Source organism: Lolium rigidum, chromosome 1 (assembly GCF_022539505.1).
Source record: "Lolium rigidum isolate FL_2022 chromosome 1, APGP_CSIRO_Lrig_0.1, whole genome shotgun sequence".
Taxonomy (NCBI): domain Eukaryota; kingdom Viridiplantae; phylum Streptophyta; class Magnoliopsida; order Poales; family Poaceae; genus Lolium; species Lolium rigidum.
The window spans coordinates 114221399-114232482 of record NC_061508.1 but is presented as its reverse complement, the minus strand read 5'-3'; the positions used below and the strand labels follow the sequence as shown (position 1 = coordinate 114232482).

Below are 11084 nucleotides of genomic sequence, written 5' to 3'. Positions count from 1 at the left end.
TGTTGCTTTAAAACTGGTATCCCCAGTACAAAACTCTTATGTTTTCTTTCCGCTTTATAAAAGCGGGGCTATGAGCCTTTTCTCTAAAAAAACAAGTTAAGCTAAGGAAATTGAGACTGACTGATGGAGATTGTGTGATCTCAAATCATAAGGAAATTGATGACACCGTTCTGAATCACTTCAAGTCAAGAACAGATCAATGTGTGCTGTGCAATGCGGCGTCTACAGATTTCTTGGCTAAAAGAGGATTGACACGCACCTCCATCTTTGGATGCAGTGAAGCAGTTGAACTGCCCACGGCGCTGGCCGCAGAAGCCACCGGCTTGCTTGCAGGATCGGCACGGCCCTCCAGCCGCCGGCGCCCAGGTGAGTTCGAACCCTGCTCTGAGCGCCAGCAGGACGTCGTCGCCTATGCCCAGCACCGGCATGGTGACGACCTCCTGGCAGAGCCGGGCTTGCTCGTGCGGAGGTAGCCAACCGTCGGGGATGTAGAAGGAGAAGGTAACGTTGTGCCGGTCCAACAGACACGGGACGAGGTGCCCGCGGGAGACCCCTCTGAACGTGCAGTTGAGGAGGAAGCTCACGTTTGTGTTCCTCGCCGTGAGCGACAGGGGCGGCGGCGAGCCCGGCAGGAGGTGGAGGCTTCGGCCGGCGACGTCCGGGCACGTGGCGTTTAGGAGGGCGATGTCGAAGGCGGATATTGCCGGTGTACTGCCGTAGCTGATGCTGGTGATCGCGTACTCGCCCGACGGCAGGCGGGGTAGGGTTGCGTGCGTGTGTTCAGGCTGCCTGTTCCTGGACCTACACACGCGTGTACCTTGCGCCGGCCTTCACCGCAACTCAAAGGCTCAAAGCCTCCGCTGAGCGCCGGCATGACGCCGTTGAGGTGCCCGGTCGAGTTGAGCATGGACCTCCCTCCTCGCCTTCGCACTCCCTCGGACACTTGTATTTAACATTTTGTTGTTCCTCCAATGTCTCACAATATCACTAAATTACCTAACTCACTTATATCGTTTGTCACAAAAACACACACACCCATCAGAAAGTAACAACTAGGGAAGAAACCATACATTTCAACTTGGTTACATTGGAGGCTACATCTTTCTTCTTTGCTTATTTATACACAGCGCGGATATTTATAAAAAGAAGTTGTCACCCATGCCATGCAAATCATGCGGTGAAACTACACACTACTTCACTAACACATGACCCACCCGATTCTAACAAACTTTACCATGACCGGTGAGGGGATGCAATAAAAGGGGTAAATGGAATAGTTGTTATTGAAAGTGAGTTAACACATGACACTTGGATCCTACCAAATACTCATGGGTCATGTCTTCCACACTAGAAAACCACCATCATCGATATGTTTGATAACATAAGCATGGAGATTTCAACTTTATTAAATTACCCGAGGACATCAATAGACCTAGACCTAGACGATGACATGTTGCTTTTCGATGATGCCGTCAACAATGTTTAACATATAGAGATCTCTCAAAATAAGAAAAAAAAAACTCGAAGTAATATGCAGCCGAACCCTTTTTCTCACAGAAGGTAACTTTTTTACTTCTAGCTCTTGGATTGTTCTCTATCCTAAAACTTTTGAGATTCCTCTTGTAAAGCATACTTTAGAACATCTTATACTTCCTAAATAAGAATTGGTCTAAACATTCCAAATTAAAAAATCTTCAGATTTTGGAGGAAGAAGCAACACAGGACAGAGAGCAGAATAGGTACCTGGCTGAGCTGGTTGTTGTCCAACACACATATTGGATCAGCAGGTCTGGTTCTTCCATCTCCATCATCTTCTTCCATCTGCACCGTTTAGATCTAGAGTTGTTCTTCTCTTTTCTCCCCTCTCCTGTGTTTAGATCTAGAGAGATGGGGGTGTGTTCTATTTCATGGAAGAGATGGGAGCGTTGTGTTGCCTTTTCTTGCCAAGCAAGAAGATGGTCACGCGATGCAACGGGCAGGAGTGGTTGGTTTTTTTTGGTCAAAAGCTGTCAGGGAACCAACAGGATTAACTACACCCACCACAGCAAAGATTTCATTGTTGATAAACATTATATAGAGGAAAAGGTTGTACATCATTCAACCTTACCTTTTGGTACAGCGAATATCTATTTAAACGAAAGAATGTTTCCAATATTTCTATTACACAATTATTCCATGAGAACATCTGACGAAACTAAGGTTTCCTTCGCACAATTTTTACATTTTCTATGCAGAAAACAGTATAAGGATAGTTTGTACATTTCTATGCAGAAAACAATATAAGGGTAGTTTGGATTTTAACCTATGCTACAATCGACCTAGTCTTCCCTTAATGTGGCATGCTTATTCAGCAGTAGCAACAGAACAAAGAGCCCACTTATTCACAAGGGAAGCCGACCGGCACTTCCTCAAAACAAACATTGCCATAAGTTGCCCCAGGTCTCCTGTTAGCATTTACATTTCCTATACTGGGGAAACTGGACACACCGCTAAGCAGTGTCGCATAGCACCAGTCAATCGCAACACCTTCGCTCCAGGCTTAGACTTTTGTGAAGATCCATTCTTTCTTTTGTGATGCAAAATAAGGTAGCGTTTGATTTCAGCCACGCCCGACTTATAATTTTGTGCAGATCACTTATTCTGCAACAGAAAATTCTTCTGTTCTGCACCATCTGAACATAAGAGAAACCAGATTAAGCATCTGCATTCAGAAGGAATCTAACGTCCATCCGAATGTTTGGAGTTTCATATTTTCATGGAGTTTCCGTCGAGTAATTGAGACTTTGAGGGTAGCAAGTGACCTTATTCGTCCAATGTAGTTGTATGTCAGCATTGAAGGAGGTAATCAAGCCAATGTGACCTTCTTTCCTTTCGATTCTCTAGCCTGCATAACATTCTTTCAGTAATCGTCCAAGAAACTCCACACTAGAAAGACAACTATTGCAGGTGAAGATGAATCGGATGGGGACACTAGAATATTGAATTGTGAAAGATGCAGATTGTATGCTGTGAAATTGAGTACGAAGAAGCACCTTTGTGGAAATAGACTTCCTGGATGACACAAAGTCGCCAAACTCCTTATCGTACCCCCTCTTATCATTGACTGGTGTAGAAGGTCTCGCCTTCATAGCAACAGACATGAGGAGTTCCTTGCTGATACACGGTTCTCCTTCTGGGATACCATCCTCTCTGCTGTCCAGAACTTCATGAATCGCTGCCAACCCAGCATCTGTTAGAATTGCCGCCAGATCAGCACCAGTAAATCCTTCAGTCAACGAAGCAACATCTTCCAGGCTGGCATCACTTGCCAGTGAAACCTGAGACCAACAGGAGACATAAAACGAAACCAAAATTGTAAAGAATGTGGATGCAAAGAAAATAAATTGTCATGAATTTAGATATATTTCTGATCATATAAGTGTCTAATATTCTCTGCTGAAATTTTCCATAAAACAAGAGAAAATACAGGACTGAGGAAATACTGGAAGTGGTATTTCTTTTAGGGGTACAACAATGTGTACATAGATTAAAGTGTCATCCTCTTCTAGTCTACTGAGGAAGTTTTCTTATCCAGGAACAAAAGCAAACACATGCCCAGTACACCAAAAACTAAGAGAGAAATCTATTCTCGTGCAGATGTTCACGTAACTGGCTATGTAAGAAATGGGATACAAAATCTCACCGTATTAGATCATAAAAAGGTCAACATTACAGAACAAATAACATAATTAACAACACATTCTACAGAAATCTCACCGTTCGAGAGTGCACTTTCAGAATTTCTAAACGCTCGTCCCATCGAGGAAAATCACAAAAGACAAGTCGATCGAATCTTCCAGGCCGCAAGAGTGCAGCATCAATTAATTGTGGTTTGCTGCACATAAGAAAACAGTGACACCATAAGAAAAATGGAATGAAATGAAGTATGCATATGAGTAAAACAATCCTCACTGATAAAAAAATCTATCATCCTAGCATTTCATCTTATGCCGGCTGAAATTATGAAGATCCAAAAGAGCCCATAGAAAGAAATATAGGACAGAAGGATAGGTCTGACAGTAAATTTTAAAAGCAAAATAAGAAAGGGACTAAAATCTCTTTTGCTTTGAGAACTAACCTTGTAGCAGCAAACACAAATACTCCAGTCAAAGTTTCCACACCATCTAGTTCAGTTAAGAACTGCATACATACAATAAAAAACAACGCAAAGCACGACAAAAAACAATGAGATAATGCTCTGTCTTTCTTGTAACTAAAGATCCACCTACAGAAGTTGAGTAGCAGCAAAGGCAGGTTACTCACCTGATTAACAACACGATCAGAAACTCCTGCACTATGTGTTCCTCGTTGGGGTGCAATTGAGTCAAATTCATCAAAGAATAGTAGGCAAGGTGCTGCTGCAGCTGCCTTTGCAAAAAAGTCACGAACCTGGAATCGAGTGATTAACATCAGAGCATGGTGATCTGAGTGGTCTTTTGCAACTCAAATGAATAATTACATTTAGCAGTAAGACATGTTTGAACAATACAAGATGCAGCAAAATATCGGGCGAGAAGTTACCGATTGCTCAGAAGAACCGATGTACTTATTCAGCAGCTCTGGACCCTTGACTGAAATGAACCGCAGAGAACAAGCTGCAGCTGCAGCCCTCACAATATGTGTTTTACCACATCCAGGTGGTCCATAAAGGAGGATGTTTGATCGCAACCGTACAGGTGCCTTGGTGAAGACATTTGGGTACTTAGATGGCAATTCAAGAGTCTATAATAGGGAGAAACAAATATAAGTGGAACCCTCTTACACAGGTAAACAAAAATCAAAGGTGTGTAGAGAATAGTTAGTTGCCCATGAAGATAGAACTTAGAAATCAACGCCATTGTTGCATTAAAACATTGACCTGATCGAGACTATCTTGTTTGGATAATGTCAGGAATAATCCCGTTGAATATAAATAACAATGTTCATTAGAATGTATTTAACAGCCAGTACTCTTCAACACCCCCAACCCTCAGAAGAAACAGTGACTTTAAGATTACTGTTAAGGTTCTCAACAATTTAGTTTCAGATATAGGCGGAGAGAAAATTTGCTTGTTCCGTTAGTTAAAGGGCATTCATTCCGTGAGCAATAACCATGGTATACCCTAGTGGAAATCAATATCAACCATCATATCTTAAAGCTCAGGTTCCAATACAGAAATTGCTGAAACTTTTTTACAGCTAGGAAGATTTGGTGTTGTGAGCTCTAGTGACATCATGTATAACATCTGTTAATAGCACAATGAAGTAATTTGAAGAAGTCAGGAAATGTGCACCTCTTTAATAATAGTTACTGCTTCATTAAGCCCTCCAACATCTTCCCAACCACCATCATTGCCATCAGGAGCATACTTCCTAAGATCACGCATGGCAACAGGAAGGAAGTCATGCAGCGCTGTCAAGAAGTCTTCTATCACCAGCGTTGGGTTCACAGAGTTTAAATAGGTATACGGAAGAACAAAGCGAGAAGCAGCAGCATGCACAGCCCTATCAACCAAAATTCCCTGCAATGCAATGGCAATATGGTATGTGCATAAGACACAGATTGGTCACACAGCACATACATCAAACATTATCTGGTAGACCTACTCATACAAAATAAAATTTCTATCCCCTAAAGTTATAGCAATAATAAGAATAATAATATGATAAGGTGCCCTATGACAAACATGTTACATGATTGATCCACAATTATAGTTCGATTATAAGAGAAAGTACAAGTTCTATTTTTGGATATTTTTGTCGATGCCTGATAGTCAATAAAGACGAGTTGCGTAAAGGAAACATTACCAAGTCATATGCATCATAGCCATCACATTTTGATGCTATCTCTGAGATAACTTCCTCAGAACACTGTAACTCATGCTCCTCAACTTGATGTTTCAGTATTGCTTCACGCTCAGGGATGGCAAGAGCACGAAGTTCAACGTGGAAATCAAATCTCCCTGTGGATTTTTTTATTAGTTCGTCAGAGTTGTTGATGCAACTCCAAGTTTGATGGAAAGATGGGAAGAAAATAACCAGATGAAGTCAGCTCTTGAGGAAGACTCTGAAGTGATTGAACTGAAGCCATCAGTGCAATAGGTCCATATCCACATGCATTACGACTCTTATCCTTGCAAGAATACAGAAGTCATGCTAAGCAAGTAGGACACACAAGTACTCTTGCAAAACAAGAACAGCATACAGCCATACACATATCGATATGACCGTTATCCAAGTTTGGTTTTGTATGTCATTACAATGTAAATAAGAAAAAAAGATGATAAATCCTGTTTACCTTATACTCATCCAGAATATCAGTCAAGTATCTTACTAGAGAATCAGAAGAACTGGACGATTGAGATACTTGAGGATCTGAAGAGACTGAAATTACATTGTCTAGATCGTCAAATATGATAATAGAAGGTGAATGAAGCAACGCTTCGGAAATGCTATCTTCAATTGTTTGCCTTGTCTCCTTAGCCTTGCCAATTGCAAGTTTGGAACAGTCCATATATATTCTGCTCTTGACAACAAAATCCACCTTTTATTGATATATTTCAAGGTACAATGATCATTATTTGGAAACAATAAAGAATCTTATTTTCTTGTAAAGAGCGGCTTACACGTGTGCCAGTATCTCTTTATGGTCTTCAAAGTATTTTGCAGCAGCCCGTGTCAAAGCAGTTTTCCCAGAACCCTGAAAACAGAAAATAAAGTTACAGAAAAATTTAGCCTGAAGCTCAAATTAATATAAACAGACACACAAAGCGTGTCAATATAGATGTCAAGTTTCACAAAAGAAACATGGTATTGTTACTTACTCGAGGCCCATGGACAAGAACATGTCCAGGAAAGGGGAACTTTAGCCTGTTAAATAACCTCAGAGCAGTTGAAGACAAGAGCACAGATAGTCCTTCAAGAAGGAAAGCATGCAAAGCATAAAGTGAACAACAAGAATGGTAATACTTCAAAGTATCTAGAAGACAAACAAGGAACTATTTTCATATTTAGTGAAGAAAGAAAATACTTTTTGTCACATCCGACATTGCATTATCCATCCAGCCTAACGAAGATCGAGTCAGCTTAAAAGCATCGTTGAAGCGATCGTCCAGTACAGAATCAATTGATATAGCTTCACCAAGCTCCAACCTCCCGAAGTTCAGTTCCAAGTTTTCTGGATCATCAGTTGGAGTATTCCAGGTAATCTCAATATTGCCTTGTGAATTGTTGTATCCAGTGTTTTCAAAGGTAATTGTTAACAAGTAGATAAAATCACCTCTACTTACTTTCCCATCTACCACTTCAAAATGGATCAAAACTTTGGCTGGTAAAACTACTGAACTTATCTCAGAATTTTCAGCATGGAAGCCCATTTCTTTAAGTTGCCCAATAAGCCAATGTTTAATAAGTACCTTCTGTTCTGACATGGAATCAGAAATACTATTAACATCTGCACTCAGAAGATGTCCATTATCATGAGCTTTCTGAAAAGAATTGCCATTTTCCGAAGGAATACCGGTGTTCCTCCAAGTGTCATTTTCATGACTGCCTAAATCGCCATTATCATGCACATTGAAATGTAAAGGACACATTTTCATTACATGCTCATCTTTCTTGACATTAGAACTGCATTTCTTCACATAAACCCCTGAGGAACATTCAAACACCATTTTAGATAACAGTAAAGTAAGCGGCAGAGAAGGTACAACCAATAGACTGGCAAAATGGCTATTGAGAAATGCTTCAGTTTTTTCATCATTTATAACAAAGCTGGTTACTTCTTGTTATAGAGAAGAAAGACCTGATCTGTGAACTCACATGAATGTGTGTCTGCACTTATGAAGTGACGAACAGAGTGGGGAAGCATAACATGCCCTTTAGCAACAGTTTCTGAGAATAATATATACACAGCTACTTCTCGTGTCCTTTTAGGTACTGAAACACCCTTTTTTTGTGCAGCTTCTTTGGCTTTTTCAGTAAGTCCCTTAGGTGGTGATTTAGATGATATAGTGACCAACTGGAGATTTCCAAATGAAGTCCTTGCAGCTGTATCTGGATGTATCAGCACAGCAAAACTCAGAACCACTCCCATTTCAATACCCTTAGATTTGAATTTATGTGCGTACTTTCTATCTGCTGCTTGAACACGTAAGAGTGCCTTTGTTTTGCCCTGTTCTTTCAGTGAATTTTCCTTTTGCACATCCTGGCATTTCTCTTTACGTGTTTTGGGTGCCACAGCAACTTCAGTTCCCGGCACAAGTTGAACTAGAAAAGGGAAAAATTTACAATTAAATACAAGTAAGAAGGAAATAAATGTGATAACATGAGTCATAAGTTCATATGCACTTCATGACTAGAATGCTTAGCAGTACTCAGTAATATATAGTAGTACTACCGTGCCGCAAAGGAACTTCAGACCATATGGTGCCCTAGAGGCTAGAACTATATTTAGGATTTCTTTAAAAGATAGCACATTAGCTACAGGCAAATGAAATACTATTGTACTAGAATAGTTACAAAGCATTGCCAGTAGAAAATAAATAACTGCGATACAGTAGCTAGATATAGCTAAATTAAAACATAATGAGAGTGTTCAAGAATTATAGATAAGGTGAAACATACAAAAACTACACCAAATATTATGATTTTGAACAAGCATAATATTTTTTTTATAAGAGATGAGATGCTAATTGAAATATTTTGGTATGTCACCAATGTATACGTAATCTTGACAGTGTAGTTTGAAAAAACATCAAAATATTGCTTTAGGATTTTGTGCAATTTATGTTTTGGGAGAAAAAAAAACTCGACCTGTGGGGGAAGACAGCCCCCACAGCTTTTTTTAGAAGGTGAGAAACCCCCTGAACACGGCGCATGGCTGCTTCAAGCCTTCAACCTCACCTGGGGAGCAGACACTGTGCATGCTAGCGAGGGAGATTTTTTAATGCGAGACCCAGGTCTTGAACCCGGGTTGGATGCCCCAGCCTCCGCCACCGGAGGTGCAGCCACCACTCTATTAACGCATTCGCTAAGTTTAGGGAGAACACACAGAAGTATTTATCACTAGTAGGATCTGTTAACCTATGTGAACTAATTCTTGGTCCCAAAGACCATTAAATCCATACTAAGGATAAGTACAAAATATAGTGACATACTTAATTTTTCTTTCTTCACGAACACACTTAATTTGGTACGTGACAAATCATCAAAAAGAAAATCCTCTTGATGTAAATTACTTTGTAAGAAGTGATTCATTTTTGTTCTATTTTTGGCAAGACGTACATCTAAATGGCCACTTTCTACAATAAGTATAGTGCACTCAATTGAGTCATTACCAAATGCACATGCCCTTCCCTAAGAAATGCACATTATATGACTTACTATAGATTATATGGGAAGAGGAATTCACAAACTGTGAACACAATGATATGTAAATGGGCACCCAAAGGAGCATCCATCCGAATGATGTAACACATATCGTGCAAGTGAATGAAGAAAAAGAAATCATACCAACTGACTTTTTGGGGCTAGATGAAACCACGACAAACTTCACAATATTATGGCCATCCAGCCACAGCGGGAATTTCATGCCCTCATAAACAATACCGACCTAGTTGAAAAGAACAAAATCGAAATTTTAGGCATTAGAACTGAACATGGAATTGTAAATAAGCAATATAGAAAACAATGAAGTGTGTTGCACAGATGATTTAATTCATTGTAAAACATGAATTAACAGTCAGGGGAACATGTGATTTAAGAGCTATTTTTCTGATAGAGCTTAGCCTGGCCGATGAAACCAGCAAGCGCGGGAAATAAACTAACTAGTACCGAAAACATAGAATACCTGCTGCAAGATGGTTTCTTCAGCCAAATCGGCACGGCTCTCCAGTATCTCCCAGTCATCCTCGCTAAAGGGCTCGATGCTGACCGAGTCAGCTCTGGTCAGCGAGCGAGCTACGCTGAGTTGAGCCACCGTTCCATCAGGCAGTGAAATGCACTCTGCCAGCTCCTGCGCAACCTGCAAGGCTCCACCATCTGAGGTCATGCTGCAAATATCCGGAGCATGCTTATTTCGCAAGTTTAAGGTTATCATCAAACTGAGGCTAATCGGAGATGATCATTACAGTTCTGCAACCCACGGTCGGCAAATTTAGAAACTAGTATTGGATTAGATGGCAACATGTAGAAAGTTTTCGATAGAAAAAATATGATCCCCAAAACTCCCCAAGCTAGCATCAGTTCTGTAAACGATCCCAGTAAATTCGGACTCCCTGGGGTTCGAAGCCTTTGCCGTCAATCTGTAAGAGGGGCGGAACAGGGTCGTCTCGTCACTCACCTCGATGGCGCGGGAGCGGGACGCGGCGCCGGACCAGGCGAGGGACCACCGCGCGCCGGCGGCGGCCCGGAGGTCGAGCGCGAGGACGGGCGGGAGGTCGCCGGAGGCGGAGGTGCGGGAGAGGGCCTGGATGAGGTGGAGCGGGAGCGCGACGAAGCAGCTCCTGGCGCCGCCCACGACGCGCAGCTCCACCTCCATCCCACCACCGCTCCCCATGGCTTCGCCTTGGCCTTTCTGCCGGAGTTGGACTGATTTCGGATGGTCAAATAAGTCAACTGCCTGCTGATTTATTTTTTCCGTGGAGCTGCGTTTTATAGCGGGGAGAATTAGTTTTTTTTTAAGCAAAAGCTGGCCCGAGATTCAACATTTTTAAGTTTTAACTACCGAGGGAACCATAGAAACAAGGAGACTGCTGAGCGTCCCCCAGGGGGTTAGATTTCTAATTCCCTGGTGGATAGCCGTTGGATTAGCTCGATTGAACCGTCCAGATTGTGACACATGTCACAGTATACCTCAGTTTCACTTTTGCTACTAATGTACCAAATTAGCAAAAAAACGGTTCGTTTGTAGCAAAATCAATCCAATTGAAGCAAAAAAAAAACGGTTCACCCAAAATACACACATATCTCGTCGGAGACTCACCGGAGACCTCGCCGGAGACGATGTAGCAAAAATGTTGTACTGTTGTGCAAAGAAAATTCTGGTATTGTAGCAACACCGACCT

General features: G+C 41.5%; 1 protein-coding gene across 2 annotated transcripts; it reads right to left on the bottom strand.

Moving 5' to 3' along the window:
• Window positions 1-2108: 2108 nt before the first annotated feature.
• LOC124659732 (peroxisome biogenesis protein 1) lies at window positions 2109-10576 on the bottom strand. 2 transcript variants are annotated; one of them, XM_047197582.1, is made up of 18 exons: window positions 10361-10576; window positions 9869-10042; window positions 9532-9631; window positions 7840-8286; window positions 7049-7669; window positions 6843-6934; window positions 6645-6718; window positions 6317-6539; window positions 6058-6151; window positions 5827-5981; window positions 5313-5540; window positions 4561-4761; window positions 4303-4428; window positions 4118-4179; window positions 3757-3874; window positions 3033-3317; window positions 2802-2884; window positions 2109-2672 (listed from the first exon to the last, which is right to left on the bottom strand). In XM_047197582.1, the coding sequence occupies exons 1-17, from the start codon at window positions 10574-10576 to the stop codon at window positions 2846-2848; spliced, it is 3255 nt and encodes a 1084-aa protein (XP_047053538.1). In that variant the 3' UTR covers window positions 2109-2672; window positions 2802-2845. The 2 variants fall into 2 exon arrangements, with proteins under 2 accessions (XP_047053538.1, XP_047053592.1); XM_047197636.1 differs by having other exon boundaries at window positions 6058-6145.
• Between the last annotated feature and the right edge of the window lie 508 nt (window positions 10577-11084).

Excerpts from the sequence above, each read along its gene's own strand:
- LOC124659732 (XM_047197582.1), bottom strand. The coding sequence starts at position 10,576 with ATGGGGAGCGGTGGTGGGATGGAGGTGGAGCTGCGCGTCGTGGGCGGC. Across the intron at positions 8,287-9,531 it reads TAGCCCCAAAAAGTCAGTTG|TTCAACTTGTGCCGGGAACT; the intron begins GTATGATTTCTT and ends TCCCTTTTCTAG. Across the intron at positions 5,541-5,826 it reads GCTATGATGCATATGACTTG|GGAATTTTGGTTGATAGGGC; the intron begins GTAATGTTTCCT and ends ATTGCATTGCAG.